General features: G+C 43.4%; 2 protein-coding genes across 12 annotated transcripts in view; one reads left to right on the top strand and one right to left on the bottom strand.

The window, feature by feature from the left end:
• The window catches only part of terfa (telomeric repeat binding factor a), a 21,129-nt gene extending 6,210 nt beyond the window's left edge, over window positions 1-14,919 (top strand). For 3 of the 8 annotated variants that reach the window (XM_079623094.1, XM_079623087.1, XM_079623088.1), the window contains exons 6-18: window positions 674-798; window positions 1,287-1,634; window positions 1,744-1,830; window positions 2,165-2,251; window positions 5,085-5,171; window positions 5,277-5,348; window positions 5,858-5,941; window positions 6,082-6,162; window positions 6,532-6,624; window positions 8,359-8,448; window positions 8,575-8,648; window positions 12,173-12,204; window positions 14,647-14,919. In XM_079623094.1, the coding sequence (XP_079479220.1) occupies window positions 674-798; window positions 1,287-1,634; window positions 1,744-1,830; window positions 2,165-2,251; window positions 5,085-5,171; window positions 5,277-5,348; window positions 5,858-5,941; window positions 6,082-6,162; window positions 6,532-6,624; window positions 8,359-8,448; window positions 8,575-8,648; window positions 12,173-12,204; window positions 14,647-14,805 (1,419 nt within the window). In that variant the 3' untranslated portion in view covers window positions 14,806-14,919. The remainder of the gene's footprint in view (window positions 1-673; window positions 799-1,286; window positions 1,635-1,743; window positions 1,831-2,164; window positions 2,252-5,084; window positions 5,172-5,276; window positions 5,349-5,857; window positions 5,942-6,081; window positions 6,163-6,531; window positions 6,625-8,358; window positions 8,449-8,574; window positions 8,649-12,172; window positions 12,205-14,646) is intronic. The other 5 variants (XM_079623089.1, XM_079623093.1, XM_079623092.1 and 2 more) reach the window with 5 other exon arrangements.
• On the bottom strand, window positions 14,226-27,926 carry LOC307004152 (ras-related protein Rab-19). 4 transcript variants are annotated; one of them, XM_079623134.1, is made up of 4 exons: window positions 26,919-27,916; window positions 21,115-21,298; window positions 16,137-16,430; window positions 14,226-15,263 (listed from the first exon to the last, which is right to left on the bottom strand). In XM_079623134.1, exons 1-3 carry the CDS (start codon window positions 27,099-27,101, stop codon window positions 16,159-16,161), a joined length of 639 nt encoding a protein of 212 aa, XP_079479260.1. In that variant the 5' UTR covers window positions 27,102-27,916; the 3' UTR covers window positions 14,226-15,263; window positions 16,137-16,158. The 4 variants fall into 4 exon arrangements, with proteins under 4 accessions (XP_079479260.1, XP_079479263.1, XP_079479262.1 ...); XM_079623137.1 differs by having other exon boundaries at window positions 14,532-15,263; window positions 21,115-21,292; window positions 26,919-27,925; XM_079623136.1 differs by having other exon boundaries at window positions 15,071-15,281; window positions 16,156-16,430; window positions 21,115-21,292; window positions 26,919-27,926.

Below are 27,926 nucleotides of genomic sequence, written 5' to 3'. Positions count from 1 at the left end.
AGCATGTCACATTACAAACACGCATCTAGACATGATGTGGTCTAGTAGTGCGCTCGTGCACGCTCTCTGCGTGATTTAGTTTATAATGCCCTCTATATTTAAGATAATGGGAAGACCTCTGTATATGTTTTATATTTATATTAATATGGTTAAGCAATATCACACGAAGAGTACCGTTTTTTTTCTCCAAATATCAGCATGATTAAAAACGTGATATTGATTTTATACAACAGTTCAGTGAACAAGAAGTTAATGAGTGACTTATATTTTAGACAGTATTGCTGGTTTTGCTCCATTACTGCTTTCGTTTGATTGTAAACAGGACTATTGTGTCTTCTTATTCTAATAGAATTTGATTTCATGTAAGATTGTGAAGAAAAAGGATGCATGCATTTAATTAGGTAAAAAATGGCTTTATAAAGGAAAAAATGCGCATAATTTTTTTAATCTTATTGGAAAAGATGATTCCTGTCACTGCTGCAAACTGACCGCCACACAGAGTGTGAGGAATATCAAACCGTGAGGAGTCAGCTGTCCACTCAGACCCAATCCTGCGGAGATGCACACACAATACAAGCACTCAGCAAAATATCGTAGAATATCACACACACACACCCCAGCTTGAAGTGTCCCGGACCTGTAGACGCAGTGACTGTGTGTGTGTGTTCTGCAGATGCTGAAGCGCTCTGGACATCTCCGCCCGAGCGCTGAGCCGACGACGACATCTTCATCATCATCATCATCACGGGGGGGGCGGAGCTCCACGCAGAAGCCCAGCGCAGCAGCAGAGCATCATGGGTACTGACACGCACCGCTTCAACATTAGCACTGTTAACTGACATAACATGAGTTCAAGCTGAATTACTAAAAAAATAAAATTACTTTTTAGTTTGAATTATTGAATTTATTAGACTGGTTATGTAGCTCAACACGGTTAGTCTTATTGTTTGAATCTCTTGTTTTCTCAAATTTTCACTGCTTTGTCAAGTAACGTAGTAACATCAGAAAGAGCTTTTTCTCCAACATACACTATGCTTCTAATTAACTGCATGGCGTTCAGCGATATTAAAGGCACAGCATGTACGTTTCTACAGTTACTAAAATGCTAAAACTGGAATAAAAATAAATAAAATCTAAGTAGAAATATTAAAAAATAACAACAATAATAAAACTTAAACTAAAAATGAAAACAACTTAAAAAGCTAACTCACCTGCTATGCTAGTATATGTAGTAATGAAGTGGCACGTAGATGTCTGACGTGTGTGTGTGTTCTCCTGTGTGTCAGCGGCGCGGCGCGGGGTCAGCTGAGTCTGCGGAGTGTGCGGCAGGTGTACGGCGCGCTGAGCGAGGAGTGTGGCGCGAGCGTGCCGTTCTCGCGGCTGCTGGAGGAGGTGGAGGAGGAGGCGCAGCGGCAGAGCCGAGAGCCGCCCGGTGCCGAGCTCAACCTGGCTCTGTCCCAGACGCCGCTGGAGAGCGTGAGCGACCGCCAGCCGCGCGTTACGTTACGCCGCTACACCGGCATGACCATATCACGGCTGGTCACGGAGGACGACAGCCAGCCCAGCGGAGACGAGTCTCAGGACAACATCACGCAGATCAGCGGCGGCTCACCCGCGCAGACGTCCCCTCAGAGGTCACTGGCACCAGTGTTCACACTTACAGCTGTCGCACGAGTGTCCTAGTTAGCGCGATAGTCGTAGCGTTGGAGTTATCCTTCTCTAAAGGCAAACTGTGTTTTCCAGGGTCATCATTCGCAGTGATCCAGAGTCGGATGATCCGGAGGCTCAGACTGTCAGACCAACATCCACAGACAACCAGCGTGACGACAGGTTAAAGAAAGACTTTTACTGTAGTCGTTATAGCCATCATTATAGTCATCGCTGAAGTTATTGTCATTGTCATAGTGTTTGTTTTAGCTATCATTATATTTATCGTTATACTCATCGTCATAGTGTTATAGGTGTTGTTATAGCTATCATTATAGTCATCGCTAAAGTTAGCGTTATAATCCCAGTGTTTTAGTTATTGCTATATCTAGCATTTTAGTTTTTGGTATAGTTACCGTCATAGTATTTTAATTATTGTTATTAATAATAATGGGCCTCCCATCTCATGTTATTTCCTCAGTTTTGAACGCTTCTCTAAAGGCAAACTGTTTTCCAGGGTCATCATTCGCAGTGATCCAGAGTCGGATGATCCGGAGGTTCAGACTGTCAGACCAACATCCACAGACAACCAGCGTGACAACAGGTTAAAGAAAGACTTTTACTATAGTCGTTATAGCCATCATTAAAGTAATCGCTAAAGTTAGCGTTATAGTCATCGCTAAAGTTAGCATTATAGTCATCGCTAAAGTTAGCATTATAGTCATCGCTAAAGTTAGCGTTAAAGTCATTGTGTTTGTTTTAGCCATCATATTTATCGTTATTCTCATCGTCATAGTGTTATAGTTGTCATTATAGCTATCATTAAAGTTATCCCTAAAGTTATCATTATAGTCATCGTCATAGTGTTATATTTGTCGTTATAGCTTTTAGAGCCCGACCGATATATGGATTTTTGGGGGCCGATATCGATATTAGGAAAAAAAAAACTGATATCAATATATCGGGCCGATATTATTTGTGTATATTGTAGCATAATTAATGAAAAGAAAGCCTAGCATCAGGAGGGAAGAGAGATGGTCTGAGTCTCGCCCGGACCGCCCTCGAAAAGAGCTCGCTCAAATCTCACAGCTCCCCGTTTAGCTCAGGCGGCTGGAGAATTTTCTATTGTAGTCAATGGGCCGTTGCGCTGCACGCGTCCCTACAAACAAACTCTGTTTTAACTGTGACCCAAATAAAGCAGAAAAAGAGTGCGTTTCAAACACACAACACCCGTGTCACCGGTCCCCCTTCACTAGGTGGCCCATCCCAAGGCCTGGCAAGCCAGCCCCGACACGCGTATGTGCACAAAACACAACACACGGGTAATAGGTCCCCTATGATAGGCGGCCCATCCCCAATTTTCATTCAACCCGAGGGTCGAGGCCTGGCAAGCCATCCCCGAAATGTCAAATTGGCTAATGAACACTGTAAACCGAGGCTACTCGCTCCAATTCGCTCGCAGAACCCCGCGCTTTCAGGCGGTCTTCGAGACTTCGGTGAGAAGCGACGTGGCTCACTGCGTCTTTCAGTGCGGGTGCACAACCCTCAAAAAGCTTCAGAGGGTTTTGGGCCTTATGGCAGCAGCATCATCAGTACTGCATTTGGGATTACTGCATATGCGCCCCCTACAGCTCTGGCTAAAACCCAGCGTGCGTGGTATTTAAAGCGGGTTACCGCTATACCGCGGGAAGTTCTTGTTTTTCAACGCGGTAAGAAAAACTCCATACCGTCCCAGCCCTAATCAGAGCCCTGGCTCCTTGCAAGGTCCCGAACTGGTACCAGTCTGGAGTGAGCATGGGCGTGGCCTCCAGGAAGAAGACCCTTTCGCTGCACGAGGGCAAGCCTGTCTCCGGCCTCTGGTCGAGCTCGGAGGAGAGCTTACATATCAACTGCCTCGAAATGAGAGCGGTTTGTCTAGCCCTAAAGGCGTTTCTGCCAGAACTGGCGGGACATCACGTCTTAGTCCGAATGGACATGTCGGTGGTGTCCTACATAAAGCGCCAGGGCGGCCTCAGATCGGGCGACCTGTATGCCATGGCCAGAAACCTCCTCCTTTGGGCACAAGCCAACCTGCGCTCTCTGAGAGCTGCTCACGTTCTGGGCGTCCGGGACGCGGGCGCGGACATGCTGTCCCGGGACAACACTCCCCCAGGGAAATGCTGAACACACCCCCTGGCCTGACTCCAGAGTCACCCTCGGACCGAGACACGGCTATGTACCCAAGGTGCTCTCGACTGTTCAGAGCACAGGTCATCACATTAGCGGCTCTTCCCCCCTTGGTTGATGACGGGAAGCCAATATGCTCTGTCCCGTCAGAGCTCTCAAAATCTACCTGGGGCGCTCTGCACCGTTCACACAGAACAGCTCTGTGTGCTTTGGCGGCTGCGGTAAGTGGTTACCGGTCACGAAGCAGAGACTATTGAGGTGGATAGTGGACGCCATTTCTTTGGCTTGCGTCTCGGTGGGACAAGATTGTGCCATAGGCGCTAGAGCCCATTCCACTAGAGGCATGTCCTCTTCGTGGGCCTGGTCCAGTGCTGTACCTATTGAAGACACGTGTGCAGCGGCCGGCTGGTCCTCGCCGTCCACATCTGTCAGGTGTTATAATATGGAGGTACCCTGTTTACAGAATAGAGTCCTCTCTGTGCCGGCGGTCTGCGGTCATGTCAGCCTAAACACAATTTACTGTCATAAGCACACAATTGTCCTATGAGGTAATATATATTTGGAGCGAGATTGGCCCTTTGGTCCATTCCTCATATGTCACAAGGACCCGACTTAGGTCTGCTTACATTTTATTTTTTCCCTTGGGGGATTTGTTAAGTGGCTCATGCCTTACTGTGAGTCTCGGGCTGTGCTAGGCTTCGGTGCAGGATGTAGTCAGTTGCTAATAGTGCAGCGTTTTACATTGCGTCCCCACTGCGTATTAGCTACGCAATACGAGTGACCGTTCTCGAAAGGGAATGTACTCTGTTACTAGCGTAACCTCGGTTCCCTGAGAGTAGGGAACGGGTATTGCGTAGCCTGCCGCACTATTACAGTCTGTCAGGTGCTGTCGCTTCAGTCGATGTAACCTGTGCTACGTCGAAATAGATGGGCTTTTATAGCTATAAGCCACGCCCATTCTGGCGGGCTCTGACGTGCTTGGTGCCAACCTGTCTGAGCTGCCTCGCCATAGGGTGTGCAGTTGCCTCAGCACAGCCAATGGGTGAGCCGGTAGCTCTGCTGGTATTGCTGTGCAGCTGCACTGTGTTTTACATTATAGGCTTCAGTATTCTCGAGGAAAGGCGTTTCCCCACTAGCACTAGCTACGCAATACTCGTCCGCTACTCTCAGGGAACCGAGGTCACGTTAGTAACCGAGTACGTATAGTTAGCGTCATACTATTATATTTCTCAGTTTTGAACGCTTCTCTAAAGGCAAACTGTGTTTTCCAGGCTCATCATTCGCAGTGATCCAGAGTCGGATGATCCGGAGGCTCAGACTGTCAGACCAACATCCACAGACAACCAGCGTGACGACAGGTTAAAGAAAGACTTTTACTTAGCAGTGCTTCAGATCGCTGTATGATTGAAATCATGTTGTAAAATCCTGTAATATTGGCTGACTGTAGTGTGTGTGTGTGTCAGTGAATCCGCGAGTGTGTCGAAGGTGTGTTCAGCGGCTCGGCGCTCGACTCCATCCGCCAGAGACGCTCACAGGTGCGCCCGTTCACTCCCGTCACACATCAGTCAGTGGAATTAATCATTTAGAAAATAGTATTAAAAAAAGTTTTAATTGACAGGAATATACTGGATATTATTACATTTGACTGGGTTCGAGCGGTCATGAAACCCCTATAAACGTTTTGGGGGGGAAATAAATTTGGGGAATTTGTTACACAGATGTCTTTATAACAGAATACATCTTTAATTGATCAGATCGGCTGCAGAAATACATTTGAACATGGATTTTTCTTCTAATTGCACAGGTGTACTTAAACTGTCATGGAACATTACGCCATGAGTATTTGCCTCAAATATACACATATATATATGAACCCTGGTGTATATGCTTCCATTCTGACAGTGTTGTGAACACCTATGATCATTTACACTGTATAAGATGATGAATTTGCATGTCAGTGATTATTTAGCACACAGGTATTCTTGTTTTGTATTATGTCCAGTAGCTGACTGTAGTGTGTGTGTGTGTGTGTGTGTGTGTGTAGCGGTGGTGAAGCGCTCTCGACTCCTGCGCGTCACAGCGCTCCTCCGTCCGCCAGACGCTCGGGCAAGAAAACACACAACCGCAGGTGTGAACATGTTACGTCACCACTGATATACTGCCATCAGATAAACATTATCCCCCTTGAGGTTATTATGTGATATCCCATAATGTGCACGTAAACACAGCTGATGTGATACGGTGTGTGTGTGTGTGTGTTCTCCTTAGTGTGGTTGTGTCCAGTGATGAGGAGTGTGAGGATCCTCCGTCTGACAGACACACAGCCGGACTGGAGCCGCATGACAGCAGGTGCCTTCAGCACACACACACACACACACACACACACACACACACACACACACACACACACACACGTGATTTGAGACGGCACTAAAGCCATATCGTGCTGTTGAGTTGAGTTGGCTTTGATCACACAAATGATGCAGAACTTTGACATTATTATTATTATGATGAGAGGTATACAAATATTTGTGGCTCATTATAAAACTGTGCGGCACACCAGATTCTAAGTAATTAATGGGAAAATAGCTCTAAAAAAATTTATTTAAAAAAATATGTTTACTTTACATTTATAAAATCATAAATCATAATGCTTGAGAACGTACTGGTTTTGCCTGTAACAGAGAGTGTGTGTGTGTGTGTGTGTGTTTCTCTCAGTGTCAGTGACCCAGAGTGTGTGTTGGAGGAGCGTGCGGCGCCCCAGAGCTCGACTCCTGCGCGCCACACCAGAGCCGCTCGGAGCAATCACAGGTGTGTGTGTGTGTGTGTGTGCATTAGGGTGGACATTTCTCACAAATACTGGGCTTTTTTTATTTTTTTTATTATTATTTATAAAGCACATTTAAAAACAACCCTAGGTTGACCAAAGTGCTGTACATAAAAATGTTACAAAGGGATAGAAGACCTCTACATAACATAGTTTACACTAACAACATCTGTGCAAGAAAATGGGATCTAGGGATGGATTTAAAAACAAGAAGAGATGCTAACTGCGAGTTAGTGCTCGGGATTCATCAGGAATTCACTGCATTCACGACCCGCAAAGCATTTACGGCTTCATAAAGTCTATCAAATTTGAATAGTATTTTATTTTTCGAATAATAATTACAGATCGAATATTCGTGCACATCCCTAGCAAATATATCATGAATAAAATGGGAGCAAGAATGGATCCCTGAGGGACACCGTGAGTCAAAGGAGCAGTGGAGTTAGGTTAGGGTTAACCTAACCCTAACCCTAACCCTAACCGCCGCTTCACAGGCCCGGAACCATTCAAGAGTGGATCCTGTGAGGCCAGAGCAATCTAAAGGAGAGACGAGTGTGTTATGGTCACCGCATCAGAGGCAGAGCTGAGATCTAGTGAGACCAGAGCAACCGTATGTCCGGCATCAGGAGCCAATAGAATGGCATCTGAAAGTTTTAGTAGAGCAGATTCAGTACCATGTAATTTTCTGAAACCAGATTGAAAAGTTTCATAAATATGGTGTGTACTACGAACGGCCTGTAATTGAAATGACACCACTTTCTCCAAACGTCTGGCCATGAACGGTAGATTAGAGATTGGCCTAAAATGTCCTGAGACAGACGTGTCTGAGTTAGGGCTTCAACATTGGAGTAATGGTTGCATGTTTAGGGCTATCAGGGACCAATGACGTTATTTGTCACCATTTCTGAACAAGCTTGCGATTAGGAAATATCCACAACAAGCTTACGATATATCTTTAGATTTGCTTTTAGTGGAAAACATTAAACAATATGTGTAAACAAAAAATCTAAACAACAAAAGCATTTACATTTTAAGCTCAAGCAGCGCGAACGGGAAAAGTATACGGTTCCAGTGATCGTACAGAGCGTACACTCGAGTCCGCATTTGATCATCGCTGTGTTTGTATAGTTTCTCATGTCCCTGTGGAGGACCAATGATATCCACACGCTGGAGTGAGAAACGCTGACAGATCGTGCATACACACACACACACACACAGATAACGGAGTGCTAAGAGAAGTCTCCCTCTGTTAAACTTAAAGGAGGCATGCGTTTCAAAATCACATTGCTATCTGATAAGTATCATGATAAGGTTGAAGATTTCGGTTTGGATTTCGTGTGATTTTATGGTGATGATTACTATAACTCAGTTTTATTCGTTAATTTGATTTAAAAGTAATTCCCTTTTGTAATATCATTTAGTAAGATCATTTTCCTCTAAATAATTCCAAACTTCATAATGTAATTAACACAGGAGACTTGTTCACCGCGCTCCACAGCGCCACCCAGTGCATGCGGTTATAACTGCGAGTCAGTGCGGCGACCGCATGATAAACCCCAGCACTACCGGCCAGCAGAGCAGCGTAGCGACCTTCACACAGTGTGTTTATTTGTCTAACAGTGATTAATCATGCACAGCCCTAGTTAGCATCATCACAGACCCGCCACGAGATGAGTGTGTGTGTGTGTGTGACCGCTGTGTTCCTCCTGTGTGTGCAGTGAGTCTGAGGTTCACAGCACTCGCCCGCAGGTGCGCAGCTCTCCAGCCGACAGCCGCTCGTCGTCCTCAGGGAAGCGCAGCGCCAAGAGGTGAGTGTGTGTGTGTGTGTGTGTGTGTGTGTGTGTGTGAGAGAGAGAGAGAGAGAGAGAGTGTGTGTGTGTGTGTGAGAGAGAGTGTGAGCGTGAACATGCACTGACTGACGCTGTGTGTCTCAGGGCCCGATGGCAGGACGCGTCAGGGATTCAGGAGGACTGGAGTGACGAGGAGTCTCTGTTCGGCGCCGCTTCAGGTACACACACACACACACACACACACACACACACACACAGCTGTAGGGCCAGAAATGAGATATTTTAATGATACTTTTTATATTTGAAACAGCAAATTTGAGTCATTGAATTACTCACTCTACAGATTGGCTCAAAAGGCTGGAATGACGTTGTCCATTGATCTCCAGGGGAATTTCTTTATAACTTTAGTGGATTTATGCATCATCTTTGGTTAAAACTCTTTGCATTTAATCAATAAACTCAATTAGAATAATAAAACACTATAGGGATTTAGCCGGTTAAATTAAATCCGTATGAAAATCTGCTTTTGCTCTTTGCATCTAGATGCGTTTACACTGCGATTACACCGGCAGAAACCGTGCTTTGTGATGCTCTGAACCCGCCAGTATGTGGATGAGTCGTTGAATCATTCACTCAAGCGATCCGGTTAAAGGGCTGACTCTTCTCCCAATATTAGCTGTTGTACAGAATCAGTCTCATCATGTGCAGTCGTGCTGACAGCGCTCTTGCTCGTGACTGTATCATATGTGAATACAGGACATATTCCCCTTCATATATTGATTATCAGGCTCAATCTAACTGTTATTTATCTATGGCACTCACCGGCTACGTTTACACGCACAACTTGTGTTTCGGACTGAAGTAATTCTGATTGATGAATCCGAGCGTAGTGTTTACATGAACGCTGATCATGTGATCGGGTTGATGTGTGCATGCGTTTATATGTCACGGGCTTCAAATATGCACACACATACAGAGTTTGCTGCTGTTTGCTCATAACTATTCTCCTACACTGGTTCTTTACTTGTTTTAAACAGCAGACTTAATATTTATCCATTTCTGGTCATAATTTGTAGATAATGAGCATATGATCCGTTGTGCCGCTGCTTATATTGATCATGATTATATTGTACAAATCCCCAAACCCAGTCGTGTGTGTATGGGAGTCTGAAGCCGGCACTGGCGGCCGCTGTCCTGCTCCACTTCACACACGCAGAGGAAGAGGATTATGGAGGACGACACACTCGCTTACACCACACTTTATTCACCAGGAGAACAGCTCGTCCACGCGCCACACGCCATTGCGCTGTTGCTACGTGTAAACAGTGAAAGCACACATCGCAAGGCCTGGTGTATGGCAAGCCGTTTTAGCTTTTATTCATTTCCAGGATATGAATTCTTGATATCAACAATTCAATTTTTGATATCAACAATTCAATTTTTGATATCAACAATTAAATTTTTTGATATCAAAAATTGAATTGTTGATATCAAAAATTGAATTGTTGATATCAAAAATGTAATTGTTCATTTCAAAAATGTAATTGTTCATATCAAAAATGTAATTGTTCATATCAAAAATGTAATTGTTCATATCAAAAATGTAATTGTTCATATCAAAAATGTAATTGTTCATATCAAAAATGTAATTGTTCATATCAAAAATGTAATTGTTCATATCAAAAATGTAATTGTTGATATCAAAAATTTAATTGTTGATATCAAAAATGTAATTGTTCATATCAAAAATGTAATTGTTCATATCAAAAATGTAATTGTTGATATCAAAAATTTAATTGTTCATATCAAAAATGTAATTGTTCATATCAAAAATGTAATTGTTCCTATCAAAAATGTAATTGTTGATATCTGTAATTATATTTTCACTAGTGAAATGTCACCATAGGCTGCCATTCAAAATCAATTGTTGATATCAATAATTGATTTCTTACTAGTAGAAAAATAATTTGTGATATCAATAAGTACATTGTCACTTGAAATGTCTATTCTTGATATCAACAATTTAATTGCTTCTAGTAACATTTTTCATTTTTGATATCTGAAAATGTATTTCTGATATCAATAATATTTCAGATATCTAAAATGGCTTTCTTACTAGTAACAATCACATTCATGATATCAGAAATGAACATTGATATCAAAAATGAACATTGTTACTAGTAGCAATTCAATTGTTGATATCAAGAATAGACATTTCAACTAGTGACGACTGAATTCTTGATATCAAAAATAAAGGTTTTTACTAGTAAGAGTTGTATTTCTGATATGTGTGAAATTGGAATTTCTACTAGTAAGAAATCAATTCTTGATATCAACAATTGATTTTGAATGGCAGCCTACAGTCATGGCCAAAATTGTTGGCACCCCTGGTAAATATGATCAAAACTGGCTGTAAAAAATAAATCTGCATTGTTTATCCTTTTGATCTTTCATTCAAAAAATTGCCAAAATTCTAACCTTTCATTGCAGCAAGATAATTGAAAGTGGGGCTAAATCACATTATGAAATAAATGTTTTTCTCCAAAACACGTTGGCCACAATTATTGGCACCCTTTTATTAAATACTTTTTGCAACCTCCTTTTGCCAAGATAACAGCTCTGAGTTTTCTCCTATAATGCCTGTTGAGTTTGGAGAACACCTGACAAGAGATCAGAGACCATTCCTCCATACAGAATCTCTCCAGATCCTGCAGATTCCCAGATCCATGTTGGTGCTTCTTCTCTTCAGTTCAGCCCACTCATTTTCTATAGGGTTCAGGTCAGGGACTGGGATGGCCATTGCAGATCTTGGTGTTGTGCTCAGTGACCCATTTTTGTTTTGATTTTGATATTTGTTTTTGGATCACTGTCCTGTTGGAAGATCCAAACATGGCCCGTTATAAGATTTCTAGCCCCGGCTGTTAGGTTTCGATTTTTTATCTGTTGGTATTTGATCCAATCCATGATGCCATGTATCTGAACAAGATGTCCAGGACCTCTGGCAGAAAATTAGGCCCACAGCAGTAAAGATACAGCAGAGTATTTCATTTTACACATGGGGTACTTTTTTATCCCTGTGTGCACCAAACCCATATTAAAGGATAATTCCGGTATTTAACACCTTGAGTCTATATTGTAGTTTGTTTTGGATGAACAAGAGTGGTGGACAACATTTTTTTTGTTATCTGTCTGTTGTTAAGAGCTGTTATCTTGGCAAAAGGAGGTTGCAAAAAGTATTTAATAAAAGGGTGCCAATAATTGTGGCCAACGTGTTTTGGAGAAAAACATTTATTTCATAATGTGATTTAGCCCCACTTTCAATTATCTTGCTTCAATGAAAGGTTAGAATTTTGGCAATTTTTTGAATGAAAGATCAAAAGGATAAACAATGCAGATTTATTTTTTACAGCCAGTTTTGATCATATTTACCAGGGGTGCCAACAATTTTGGCCATGACTGTATGGTGACATTTCACTAGTGAAAATACAATAATTAAATACTTGATGTCTAGAATTAACATTTTAACTAGTGAAAATGTGATTGTTGATATCAAGAATTGATATCCTGGAAATGAATAAAAGCTAAAACGGCGTGCCATACCTGGTGTAGCATTTGTGCAAAAGCGAGTGACATACTCTGTGTATCATTACGAATTACGAAGTTATGATTGGCGGTACATATGACACATCGTGTGTCTGTTGTCACACACAGTCACATTTCTGCTTCATGTTTGTGTCTGCAGGTCCGTCCCACAAGAAGAAGTACACCAGGAAGGTGCGTGTGCGTGTGTGTGTGTGTGTGTGTGTTTGAGAGAGAGATGGGGGGTTTTCCTCAGTGCATAACTTGCATTTCACAGGTATATTCTTCATCTGTAAATGTTAGAAACTCCATGTGACTGTCAGGAGTGAATCTCTACTAAACTTCCATTATTTCTGTGAAATATATGCCGTATATCACCATTCACTCAAAACATACAGATATATGATATATGACAGTCTGTCCAAAAACATAAAAGACCGATTGAATAATATTTCTGAACCTGAGCATCTAGTTTAGACCACTGATCTATATAGAATGACTGGATAGCTCATGACGTCATGAACAGTGAAGCCACCGCACCGCCGTATTGGTATCCGCTAGTGAGCTCAGGTGTTCTATTGAATCAATAGGATTTTTTATGATCTGACTGAGAAAACATTGCCTAACGAGACACCGTTTTTACATCTAAAGTCTCCCTGTACATTCTTACAACGCAAACATCCTAAGCATTTGAATGGGTATTTGCGGTTTAAAAGCTGGGAGAGGAGCTGGGAGAGTGTGTGTCTAGGCTAACTGCAGGTGACAGTAATGAAAGTGTTTTATTTTGTGATTTGCCGTTTGAAAGGAAAATAAGAAGCTTACCTCCTCGTTAAAATACACGTTTAAAATATAATATTTAATTTTTAAGTGTCCAGTGTTCGTTATTCACTTATGGGACTTCCGTGTAGCTTAAAATCAGTGGTATAGCTAGTTAAAACCACAACACGTTAACTAAAACGGCAATTTATTTGCAAAAGGAACAAGTAAATCATCGTAACAATTAATTATTTAGATAAGTGGACAGTGCGCAGAGCAGAGACAGAGGAGCCGCGGCCGCGCGCGCTCTCACCGTCTTCAAACTACACGAGCGCTATGCTCTCTCTCCCTCGCGCATAATATACGATAATAGAAGGTAGGAAGACAGATTGTGTTTTATAGATCAGTAGTTTGCTCAAATAAAGTGTTTGATTAGTTAGCAAGTAGCCTACATGTTCAGGAAAGCCAATACAAATAGTATGGGTAATGTACCGGTAAACGGACTGCACGAAGCTCTTTTGAAGCTGTCAAATGGTGTTGCTATTGGACACTTAATTGTGATTATTGCTACTCTGAGGTTTCTTATAGGCTAACGCTACTGTTAACTGTTTATTGTTTTTGTTTTTTTGAAGAAGCTCTTGCCTCGGAGAAAACAACACGGGAATAGCGACAATTGTGCATATAAATAAGAACTTATAGGGCTTGTATTACAACCTGTCGGCAATTTTCTACATCCTTTTGTGAATGTCGTTTTACACTTGTGCTGCACAGCGGGTCATCTTACAAGTGCTGTCGGAGCTGCCGATCTCTGTATAACGGCCGTCGGAGCCTCTGCTGGTAGGGAATCGTAAGATGGCCGCTCGAACACTTCTGGTGGCTTCACTGCCGGGTGGCAGTTTAGAACGTCATGAGCTATCCAGTCATTATACAGATCAGTGGTTCAGACCTACATGGATAAACCTGAAAATAACTATTTATTTAATTTGCATATGTTGTATTTATTTGTTCTATTCCTTGTAATTTGATTATTTGTTCTTGTGTTATTACTGACTATCTTTAACAATATAAAAAATGTATGAGTTACTGTGCGTTCACACCGCCGCCTACGAGAGCATTTTCATTGAGAGCCGGCGGCGCGGGCACATCTTGGACCGTGAGAGTGGCGAGGAGAGTTGAAGTCAGGTCAACTTTATGGTAATGAGCTATGACGCGGTTCGGCGGCAACCAACCGTAATGTAGAAGTCTCCGCTTGAGAGGATGCCAGTGAACGCAGTGTTAACTTTGGTTCCGACCACATTAGTTCCCAAGCAAAATGGAGGAGAGGTTGATCATGTGAATTTGATAAGAAGGCGCGCAACACTATTTATAGGCAAGATTTCCGCGCTAGAACGCTTGTTTTTCAGCCGGAATGCAATTAGAATAGCACTTAACCATGAACACAAAAGCCACACCACACAAATGGCTTTTAATTGGTTTATTTCGTTAGCAAACATGTCACTATAATTAAGTTCTTTCCATCGATCAATTTTCTGCGAAAATAACGAACGATATGCTTGTTTGCTCTGCGTCCCCTTTAAATAAAGTTTTAAAAAAGACCCAGCATTCATCAGAGCGTCCACGAATCTTTCCACGCATCGTCGGCTGGGCGGCGGTGTGAACGCACTTTTAGGCTAGCCGGCTTTGGTGTCGTAACCTTATTTATTAAGATTAAAAAACACTAAAACAATAACAAGACGTATTTTATTTTATGTATTTATTACTTTTTTGTGTTGGGGCCAGTGAAAATTTTGGCAGGGCAAGTAAATTTTTTTAAAAATTCAAGTAGGAAAAGCCCTAATGGTTGTGTGTGTGTGTGTGTGTGTGTGTGTGTGTGTGTGTCAGCTGTGGACGGTGCAGGAGTCGGATTGGTTGAAGGAGGGCGTGCGGCGCTTCGGCGTGGGACACTGGGAGCCGATCCGCACCGCCTTCCCCTTCACGGGCCGCTCCGCCTGCAACCTGAAGGACCGCTGGAGGACCATGGTCAAGCTCAAGATGGTGTGACACACACACCTGCGCATCTGCATTTTATACCCATGTTCACAAACTGTTTTATAACACCGTGTGTGTGTGTGTGAGAGAAGTTTTCGTTCCTTATTAAATGTTCGTTATGTTGGAGCAAGTGCTGCTGTCCTCATTCAACACACCATCATCTGCTGAAACTGGAGCATCTCGACCAGACAAATACCTCAACTTCAGCAAAGCAAGATGCACTGTAGATCTTAGGTCTCGTTTTCTGAGAGTTTGTGCTTAAAACAAGAGCAAATGTCTGTCAGTGGGGTCAAAAATCTTCATTCACAACAACAGTGCATCATTTAACATCAGAAAACAGTGTATTCACCACAGCTGATGATGCTCAGAGCGTAACTGAAATCACTGTAACAACAACACACACATGAGCAGTTCAGTGTGTGTATCAGCACTCGAAGGGGTTCTTCATGTCGGGTGACGATGAGGACAGGCTGACGGTGTGTGTGTGTATCAGCACGCGCAGGGCTTCTTGGGCTCGTCGGCTGAGGTCAGGCTGACGGTGTGTGTGTGTGTGTGTGTATCAGCACGCGCAGGGCTTCTTGGGCTCGTCGGCTGAGGTCAGGCTGACGGTGTGTGTGTGTGTGTGTATCAGCACGCGCAGGGCTTCTTGGGCTCGTCGGCTGAGGTCAGGCTGACGGTGTGTGTGTGTGTGTATCAGCACGCGCAGGGCTTCTTGGGCTCGTCGGCTGAGGTCAGGCTGACGGTGTGTGTGTGTGTGTGTATCAGCACGCGCAGGGCTTCTTGGGCTCGTCGGCTGAGGTCAGGCTGACGGTGTGTGTGTGTGTGTGTATCAGCACGCGCAGGGCTTCTTGGGCTCGTCGGCTGAGGTCAGGCTGACGGTGTGTGTGTGTATCAGCACGCGCAGGGCTTCTTGGGCTCGTCGGCTGAGGTCAGGCTGACGGTGTGTGTGTGTGTGTGTGTGTGTATCAGCACGCGCAGGGCTTCTTGGGCTCGTCGGCTGAGGTCAGGCTGACGGTGTGTGTGTGTGTGTGTATCAGCACGCGCAGGGCTTCTTGGGCTCGTCGGCTGAGGTCAGGCTGACGGTGTGTGTGTGTGTGTGTATCAGCACGCGCAGGGCTTCTTGGGCTCGTCGGCTGAGGTCAGGCTGACGGTGTGTGTGTGTGTGTGTGTATCAGCACGCGCAGGGCTTCTTGGGCTCGTCGGCTGAGGTCAGGCTGACGGTGTGTGTGTGTGTATCAGCACGCGCAGGGCTTCTTGGGCTCGTCGGCTGAGGTCAGGCTGACGGTGTGTGTGTGTGTATCAGCACGCGCAGGGCTTCTTGGGCTCGTCGGCTGAGGTCAGGCTGACGGTGTGTGTGTGTGTGTATCAGCACGCGCAGGGCTTCTTGGGCTCGTCGGCTGAGGTCAGGCTGACGGTGTGTGAGTTGCTCCGCAGCATTACGGCGTGTGACTGGTCGTCTGTGACGCTGGTGTCGTTCTGCATCAGCAGCCGGCGAGCCATCATGACGAAGGCCTCCTCCACGCTCCAGGCGTCTCTAGCCGACGTCTCCACCGCCGCTAGCAAGCCCTTCTCCTCCGCTAGCTCACACGCCTCCTCGAACTGCACCTCGCGCTCCGCCTCCAGGTCTCGCTTGTTACCTGAGGAAACACACGCGTTTAGACCAACCAACACTGAGTGAGTTAGACTGCAGTTCATCCACTGGCCACTAGAGAGCGGCTGCAGAAGAGAGTCAATCCCATAAACCCACATGTTAAAATGCCCAACTTTACAGCAGAAAAACATGTTTACTGCCTGGTGCAAAAAGTGGTTTTGGTCTATATAGCTGTGATTTTTATTAAATTTTTTATAACTCATCCGTTTAAATTATATTAGGCCTTAAAGTTCTGCATAATTAAGGGCGTGGCCACTTGAGTGACAGGTCGATTGCCGCTGATGTCACTACTAGCAGTTTGTCTGCTGTCTGTTAGCGCCACGTCACATCGGCTAATCCGCCTCGCTGCACATTTTCATTTACCCGGGAGTGACGCACGGCCGGCTCTGCCCACTTTGGGCTTCAGAAATGCTCTTCAGAAACTCTACGGCCATATTGTTTTACAGTCTATAGCTGTGTCCGAAACCACTCACTCCTTTACTCATTCTCTAATCCCTATATATTGATGGCATTTGAGTGAACGTAATGAAGCGAGTGAATTCAGACGCTGGCGTTTACACTGTGCGTCGGGGAGCTGGAGCTGGCGCAGAAATGGCTTTGTCACACATACTGATAAAACTACTTCTATCTTACATGTTACTAACAGTATAAAACACTATTAATAACACTAAAAATGTAAAATAAATGAAATTGTCAAGTATTACGTTTTAAATTAAGTTTTAAGCTTAAGATAAATTTATAAAAATAAACGAAAAAGCAGAAATGAATTCTTCACACATACTGATACTGAAACTACTTTTATCTTACATGTTACTATAAAATAATATTAATAACACTCATGACTATTTGTAATTATATATGTAATTAATTATGCCTCCGTGCCAGCTTTGTAGGTTTATCATGCTTTACATTCAGTGGGGAGAACAAGTATTTGATGCACTGTAAGTGGGAAAACCTGCTAAATCGGCAAAGCATGTAGAGGTCTGTAATTTTTATCATAGGTACTCTTCAACTGTGAGTGACAGAATCTAAAACAAAAATCCAGAAAATCACATTGTATGATTTTTAAATAATTAATTTGCATTTTATTGCATGACATAAGTATTTGATCACCTACCAACCAGTAAGAGTTCCGGCTCTCACAGACCTGTTAGTTTTTCTTTAAGAAGCCCTCCTGTTCTCCACTCATTACCTGTATAAAAGACACCTGTCCACACACTCGATCAAACAGACACCTGTCCACACACTCAATCAAACAGACACCTGTCCACACACTCGATCAAACAGACACCTGTCCACACACTCGATCAAACAGACACCTGTCCACACACTCAATCAAACAGACACCTGTCCACACACTCAATCAAACAGACACCTGTCCACACACTCGATCAAACAGACACCTGTCCACACACTCGATCAAACAGACACCTGTCCACACACTCAATCAAACAGACACCTGTCCACACACTCGATCAAACAGACACCTGTCCACACACTCGATCAAACAGACACCTGTCCACACACTCAATCAAACAGACACCTGTCCACACACTCAATCAAACAGACACCTGTCCACACACTCGATCAAACAGACACCTGTCCACACACTCGATCAAACAGACACCTGTCCACACACTCGATCAAACAGACACCTGTCCACACACTCAATCAAACAGACACCTGTCCACACACTCAATCAAACAGACACCTGTCCACACACTCGATCAAACAGACACCTGTCCACACACTCAATCAAACAGACACCTGTCCACACACTCAATCAAACAGACACCTGTCCACACACTCAATCAAACAGACACCTGTCCACACACTCAATCAAACAGACACCTGTCCACACACTCAATCAAACAGACACCTGTCCACACACTCAATCAAACAGACACCTGTCCACACACTCGATCAAACAGACTCCAACCTCTCCACAATGGCCAAGACCAGAGAGCTGTGTAAGGACGTCAGGGATAAACTGTAGACCTGCACAAGGCTGGGATGGGCTACAGGACAATAGGCATCAGCTTGGTGAGAAGGAAACAACTGTTGGCGCAATTATTAGAAAATGGAAGAAGTTCAAGATGACGGTCAATCTCCCTCGGTCTGGGGCACCATGCAAGATCTCACCTCGTGGGGCATCAATGATCATGAGGAAGGTGAGGGGTCAGCCCAGAACTACACGGCAGGACCTGGTCAATGACCTGAAGAGAGCTGGGACCACAGTCTCAAAGAAAACCATTAGCAACACACTACGCCGTCATGGATTAAAATCCTGCAACGCACGCAAGGTCCCCCTGCTCAAGCCAGCGCAAGTCCAGGCTGTCTGAAGATGGCCAATGACCATCTGGATGATCCAGAGGAGGAATGGGAGAAGGTCATGTGGTCTGATGAGATGGAGACCATGAGGAGGATGGATGGGGTCGTGTATCGCGAGATCTTGGCCAACAACCTCCTTCCCTCAGTAAGAGCGCTGAAGACAGGTCGTGGCTGGGTCTCCCAGCAGGACAACGACCCGAAACACACAGCCAGGGCAACTGAGGAGTGGCTCCGTAAGAAGCATCTCGAGGTCCTGGAGTGGCCTAGCCAGTGTCCAGACCTGAACCCAATAGAAGATCTGTGGAGGAGCTGACAGCCCCGAAACCTGGAGGATCTGGAGAAGGTGTGTGTGGAGGAGTGGGCCAGGATCCCCAGTGTGTGCAAACCTGGTCCAGAACTACAGGACACGTATGATCTCTAAGTACAAACAAAGGTTTCTGTACCAAATATTAAGTTCTGCTTTTCTGATGTATCAAATACTTATGTCATGCAATAAAATGGTAATGAATTACTTAAAAATCATACAATGTGATTTTCTGGATTTTTGTTTTAGATTCCGTCACTCACAGTTCCTATGATCAAAATTACAGACCTCTACATGCTTTGTAAGTGGGAAAACCTGCAAAATCGGCAGTGTATCAAATGCTTGTTCTCCCCACTGTATATCGTAGTAAACCATGCTAGGACATAATAATGTCCTAAATAATGGTAAACTATGGTAACTTGTTAAGAACATGCTAGCAACATGCTTATCGTGTTAGAATTTAGCTTAAAACATGCTAGCAGTGTAGGGGGTGGTGTAGTTGCACACGGCATGCACCACTCACATTTTCTTCAGGAAATGTACATCCCAGACTAATCCGCATTGGATTTTGGGAAATAGTGCTTCACCAAATGTACACCATAGACAGTATATAAACTGGACCATAGGTTTCAACAGAGAAAAGTGAAGTCAATTAGAAGCATCACGTCCTGATCGCCAGGCTCAAACTGAGCTTGATGACGTAGATGTGACGTGTGTCTGACAGTTTTCAGTCTTCTAGTAGCTGTGCGGAGAGAAATCTGAATCATTCCCTTCCGGATCTGGCAGAGACTGAGCGTGAGCATTAGCTGTCCATGAGCTAGCAGCGGGAGCAACTTTATCACTCTCTGTGGGCTTCTCCCTTCACTTTATCAGACTTAATGCTCCACGTCCGCGATTGCCTGCGAGCTTCTCCGCCGGTCTATACGGTAATAAGTGCGGTGAGCACGTTAGCGGCTCCGTTCAGTGACTCAGCGTTCAGCGTGTGGAGGACTAGCGTGTCGTACCGATGAGCGCGGTGAGCACGTTAGTGGCTCCGTTCAGTGACTCAGCGTTCAGCGACTCAGCGTTCAGCGTGTGGAGGACTAGCGTGTCGTACCGATGAGCGCGGTGAGCACGTTAGTGGCTCCGTTCAGTGACTCAGCGTTCAGTGACTCAGCGTTCAGCGTGTGGAGGACTGGCGTGTCGTACCGATGAGCGCGGTGAGCACGTTAGTGGCTTCGTTCAGTGACTCAGCGTTCAGCGTGTGGAGGACTGGCGTGTCGTACCGATGAGCGCGGTGAGCACGTTAGTGGCTCCGTTCAGTGACTCAGCGTTCAGCGTGTGGAGGACTGGCGTGTCGTACCGATGAGCGCGGTGAGCACGTTAGCGGCTCCGTTCAGTGACTCAGCGTTCAGCGTGTGGAGGACTGGCGTGTCGTACCGATGAGTGCGGTGAGCACGTTAGCGGCTCCGTTCAGTGACTCAGCGTTCAGTGTGTGAAGGACTAGCGTGTCGTACCGATGAGTGCGGTGAGCACGTTAGTGGCTTCGTTCAGTGACTCAGCGTTCAGCGTGTGGAGGACTGGCGTGTCGTACCGATGAGTGCGGTGAGCACGTTAGTGGCTTCGTTCAGTGACTCAGCGTTCAGCGTGTGGAGGACTAGCGTGTCGTACCGATGAGTGCGGTGAGCACGTTAGCGGCTCCGTTCAGTGACTCAGCGTTCAGCGTGTGGAGGACTGGCGTGTCGTACCGATGAGTGCGGTGAGCACGTTAGCGGCTCCGTTCAGTGACTCAGCGTTCAGTGTGTGAAGGACTAGCGTGTCGTACCGATGAGTGCGGTGAGCACGTTAGTGGCTTCGTTCAGTGACTCAGCGTTCAGCGTGTGGAGGACTGGCGTGTCGTACCGATGAGTGCGGTGAGCACGTTAGCGGCTCCGTTCAGTGACTCAGCGTTCAGTGTGTGAAGGACTAGCGTGTCGTACCGATGAGTGCGGTGAGCACGTTAGTGGCTTCGTTCAGTGACTCAGCGTTCAGTGTGTGGAGGACTAGCGTGTCGTACCGATGAGTGCGGTGAGCACGTTAGCTGCCCCGAACTGCTTTAGCTCGTGGATCCAGCGCGGCAGCGAGTCGAAGGTGGCCCGGCGGCTGATGTCGTATGCGATCATGGCCCCGTGTGCGCTGCGGTAGTAGCTCTGCGTAATGGTGCGAAAGCGCTCCTGCCCCGCTGTGTCCCACACCTGCATCTGCACACACACACACACAGAGAGAGAGAGAGAGAGAGAGTCAGTACACAAGGGACGTTCACTGATCACCCCTGCTTCTCTGACAGAGTCATAGAAACCAAACACACCTGCTCACCACTGTCTCTGTGGCCTCACAATGAGAGAACAACACTGGCTGACTGCATACTGAACTCTGCATAGTGAACACTACATGACATACTGAACACTGAATACTGAACACTACATGACATACTGAATACTGTACACTACATACTGAATACTGAACACTACATACTGAATACTGAACACTACATGACATACTGAACACTACATGACATACTGAATACTGAACACTACATACTGAATACTGAACACTACATGACATACTGAATACTGAACACTACATGACATACTGAATACTGAACACTACATACTGAATACTGAACACTACATGACATACTGAATACTGAACACTACATACTGAATACTGAACACTACATGACATACTGAATACTGAACACTACATGACATACTGAATACTGAACACTACATGACATACTGAACACTACATGACATACTGAATACTGAACACTACATGACATACTGAACACTACATGACATACTGAATACTGAACACTACATGACATACTGAACACTACATGACATACTGAATACTGAACACTACATGACATACTGAACACTACATGACATACTGAATACTGAACACTACATGACATACTGAATACTGAACACTACATGACATACTGAATACTGAACACTACATGACATACTGAATACTGAACACTACATACTGAATACTGAACACTACATGACATACTGAATACTGAACACTACATGACATACTGAACACTACATGACATACTGAATACTGAACACTACATACTGAATACTGAACACTACATGACATACTGAATACTGAACACTACATACTGAATACTGAACACTACATGACATACTGAATACTGAACACTACATGACATACTGAATACTGAACACTACATGACATACTGAATACTGAACACTACATGACATACTGAATACTGAACACTACATACTGAATACTGAACACTACATGACATACTGAATACTGAACACTACATACTGAATACTGAACACTACATGACATACTGAATACTGAACACTACATACTGAATACTGAACACTACATGACATACTGAATACTGAACACTACATACTGAATACTGAACACTACATGACATACTGAATACTGAACACTACATACTGAATACTGAACACTACATGACATACTGAATACTGAACACTACATGACATACTGAATACTGAACACTACATACTGAATACTGAACACTACATACTGAATACTGAACACTACATGACATACTGAATACTGAACACTACATACTGAATACTGAACACTACATGACATACTGAATACTGAACACTACATACTGAATACTGAACACTACATGACATACTGAATACTGAACACTACATACTGAATACTGAACACTACATGACATACTGAATACTGAACACTACATACTGAATACTGAACACTACATGACATACTGAATACTGAACACTACATACTGAATACTGAACACTACATGACATACTGAATACTGAACACTACATACTGAATACTGAACACTACATGACATACTGAATACTGAACACTACATACTGAATACTGAACACTACATACTGAATACTGAACACTACATGACATACTGAATACTGAACACTACATACTGAATACTGAACACTACATGACATACTGAATACTGAACACTACATGACATACTGAATACTGAACACTACATGACATACTGAACACTACATGACATACTGAATACTGAACACTACATGACATACTGAACACTACATGACATACTGAATACTGAACACTACATGACATACTGAATACTGAACACTACATACTGAATACTGAACACTACATGACATACTGAATACTGAACACTACATACTGAATACTGAACACTACATGACATACTGAATACTGAACACTACATGACATACTGAATACTGAACACTACATGACATACTGAACACTACATGACATACTGAATACTGAACACTACATGACATACTGAACACTACATGACATACTGAATACTGAACACTACATGACATACTGAACACTACATGACATACTGAATACTGAACACTACATGACATACTGAATACTGAACACTACATGACATACTGAACACTACATGACATACTGAATACTGAACACTACATGACATACTGAACACTACATGACATACTGAATACTGAACACTACATGACATACTGAACACTACATGACATACTGAATACTGAACACTACATGACATACTGAATACTGAACACTACATACTGAATACTGAACACTACATACTGAATACTGAACACTACATGACATACTGAATACTGAACACTACATGACATACTGAATACTGTACACTACATGACATACTTAAAACTACATACTGAACACTACATACTGCCTACTGAACACTACATACTGAATACTACACTACATACTGAATACTGAACACTACATGACATACTGAACACTACATGACATACTGAATACTGAACACTACATGACATACTGAACACTACATGACATACTGAATACTGAACACTACATGACATACTGAACACTACATGACATACTGAATACTGAACACTACATGACATACTGAATACTGAACACTACATGACATACTGAACACTACATGACATACTGAATACTGAACACTACATGACATACTGAACACTACATGACATACTGAATACTGAACACTACATGACATACTGAACACTACATGACATACTGAATACTGAACACTACATGACATACTGAATACTGAACACTACATACTGAATACTGAACACTACATGACATACTGAATACTGAACACTACATGACATACTGAATACTGTACACTACATGACATACTTAAAACTACATACTGAACACTACATACTGCCTACTGAACACTACATACTGAATACTACACTACATACTGAATACTGAACACTACATGACATACTGAACACTACATGACATACTGAATACTGAACACTACATGACATACTGAACACTACATGACATACTGAATACTGAACACTACATGACATACTGAATACTGAACACTACATACTGAATACTGAACACTACATGACATACTGAATACTGAACACTACATACTGAATACTGAACACTACATGACATACTGAATACTGAACACTACATGACATACTGAATACTGAACACTACATGACATACTGAACACTACATGACATACTGAATACTGAACACTACATGACATACTGAACACTACATGACATACTGAATACTGAACACTACATGACATACTGAATACTGAACACTACATGACATACTGAACACTACATGACATACTGAATACTGAACACTACATGACATACTGAACACTACATGACATACTGAATACTGAACACTACATGACATACTGAACACTACATGACATACTGAATACTGAACACTACATGACATACTGAATACTGAACACTACATACTGAATACTGAACACTACATACTGAATACTGAACACTACATGACATACTGAATACTGAACACTACATGACATACTGAATACTGTACACTACATGACATACTTAAAACTACATACTGAACACTACATACTGCCTACTGAACACTACATACTGAATACTACACTACATACTGAATACTGCACACTACATGTCATACTGAACACATGACATACTGAATACTACATACTGCATACTGAACACTACATGCCATGCTGAATACTGAACTCTACATGACATGCTGCACACTACATACTGCCTACTGAACACTACATGTCATACTGAACACATGACATACTGCACACTACATACTGCATACTGAACACTACGACATACTGAATACGGCACACTACATACTGCATACTGAACACTACGACATACTGAATACGGCACACTACATACTGCATACTGAACACTATGACATACTGAATACGGCACACTACATACTGCATACTGAACACTACGACATACTGAATACTGCAAACTACACACTGAATACTGAACATTACATGACATGCTGAATACTTAACACTACATGACATGCTGCACACTACATACTGAATACTGAACACTACATGACATACTGCACACTACATACTGCCTACTGAACACGTCATACTGAACAGTATACATACCGCAGTGTACACTATATACTGCCTGCTGCTAAGTGTACACTACTTACTGCATACCAAAAGCTGTACAGCACATACTGCAATCTGCAGTGTACACTACATATTGTCTACTGCACAATGTATACTACTTGCTGCCGAGTGTACACTACATTCAGCAATACACACTGGACACTGCTGAGTGTACACTACATTAAGCAATACACACTAGACACTGCCGAGTTTACACTACATTCTGCAATACACACTAGACATTGTCGAGTGTACACTACATTCAGCAATACACACTAGACATTGTCGAGTGTACACTACATTCAGCAATACACACTGGACACTGCCGAGTGTGCACACTACATTCAGCAATACACACTAGACACTGCCGAGTGTATACTACATTCAGCAATACACACTAGACACTGCCGATACACACTAGACACTGCCGAGTGCACACTACATTCAGCAATACACACTAGACACTGCCGAGTGCACACTACATTCAGCAATACACACTAGACACTGCCGAGTGTACACTACATTCAGCAATACACACTAGACACTGCCGAGTGCACACTACATTCAGCAATACACACTAGACACTGCCGATACACACTAGACACTGCCGAGTGCACACTACATTCAGCAATACACACTAGACACTGCCGATACACACTAGACACTGCCGAGTGTACACTACATTCAGCAATACACACTAGACACTGCCGAGTGCACTCTACATTCAGCAATACACACTAGACACTGCCGAGTGTACACTACATTCAGCAATACACACTCCATACATACAATATTCCACAATAAACGTTTCAAACTGTCATCACATATAAATGTATATTTATATACATATTTCCCTGATCACATTTTTCTTTAAACATTTTATTTTATGTCCCTGAACACATTCTGTTGACTATAAGTAAAGTTGCACCTGCATATCTACTAACTCCCATCAGAGTATTAGAAATAAGAATAAGTTGACATGTATTTGCTAAGTTACCTATAGTCAGTAGAGTGTCAGTTTGAGGATAATCAAAATAAAGAGTTAGCCGATATTAAGCACTAATACTCTAATGAGAGTTACTTATAGTCAACAGAATGTTCAAAAGGCACCATAAAAATAAAGTGTAACCCTCTATAGTTCTGGCTTCACACACATATATGAGAGATATAGCCTAGCATGTTTGGGTATGCTGCAGGAAGCAGTGTGTTTTCTCCCTGATGTGCGCCTCTCACACACTGAGAGGATAAACCTGCTCGACCGGTTCTGCTGGCTGACCCGGCTCAGTGTAACGGCCACACGTGCAGCGGGAGAATCACACTGACCTGCGTATATACACACACACTCAGTCTGACTGACATCACGAACATCGAGCTGTGGTGTGACCCCTGACCTTCACTCTGCGGCCCTCGATGCTGAGCGTGCGCACGGTGAAGTCCACGCCGATGGTGTTCTGCTGGCACTCGGAGAACCGGCCCGTCCCGAAGCTCTGCACCAGGCAGGTCTTGCCCACGTTTGAGTCCCCGATGAGGATGATCTTGAAGAGGAAGTCGAAGGAGTCGTCCTGAGGATCCATGGGTCAGCATCCCATAGCTCTCTCTCTCACACACACACACACACACACACAGAGAGAGAGAGAGGTCTGCCGTCAGTCTCACTGCGCTCCTGCTCTCACCTTCCTCCTCAACCCGGTTCAACAGGTGCGGCCGCCACCTGCTCAGGTGCATTCTGGGTAATGTAGTGCAGCAGACTACATCCCAGCCACTGCTCAACGCACAGCCATGCCAACAAATGTTTTGTTTTCAACAAATAGTCAATGTTACCTCAAACTAAACGTATATTAACAATTATGAAAGGAAACTGATTTTTTTTTGTGCATTTTAACAGTTTAAAAATATTGTAAGCACCCATTTAAAATACTGTATTTACGTTATTAATGTAAAACAATAAGTATGGATTGGGTTATGAACATTTGTGCAATTTTTTTTGCAATTTGATATGACCTTTGTATCTTGAAAGACTTCCGTGTACCTTGTGTGTGTGTAATTATATATATATATATATATAGGCCTATAAAATAAATATCAACCACTCGCCCTTCTACATAAAGTCTGAATAAAATGGGGTGCAGAACAGTAAACGATGAAATGATAAGCTATCACTGGAAGTCTTGATTTTAATCAATATTTAACGTTGTCAGGCTAAAGTGATTATCATTAAAATCAGTTCATTTTAAAGTCTCTTGTCACTCAAAAAGTAATACAAGTCACAGTATTTGTGAAAGGCTGCTTGAGTTACATTAGAGAGAAGACTTTATAACACAATTGGGATATATACAGTAAGAATTGCGAGGTTAAAAAAGTCACGATTATCTTTAAAAATGTTTTATTCTGTGGTGGAA

This window comes from Phoxinus phoxinus (genome assembly GCF_949152265.1).
Source record: "Phoxinus phoxinus genome assembly, chromosome: 9".
NCBI classification, from domain to species: Eukaryota; Metazoa; Chordata; class Actinopteri; order Cypriniformes; family Leuciscidae; genus Phoxinus; species Phoxinus phoxinus.
Note: the sequence above shows the minus strand (reverse complement) of the source record. Positions and strands in the feature narration are given on the sequence as shown.

Bases quoted from the DNA above. Each gene is read 5' to 3' on its own strand.
- LOC307004152 (XM_079623134.1), bottom strand. From the start codon at position 27,101: ATGGATCCTCAGGACGACTCCTTCGACTTCCTCTTCAAGATCATCCTC. The intron at 21,299-26,918 runs GTCAGGGGTCAC...GTGTGTGTGCAG, and splicing joins TCGAGGGCCGCAGAGTGAAG to ATGCAGGTGTGGGACACAGC. The intron at 16,431-21,114 runs GTACGACACGCT...GTGTTTCCTCAG, and splicing joins CGTGCTCACCGCACTCATCG to GTAACAAGCGAGACCTGGAG.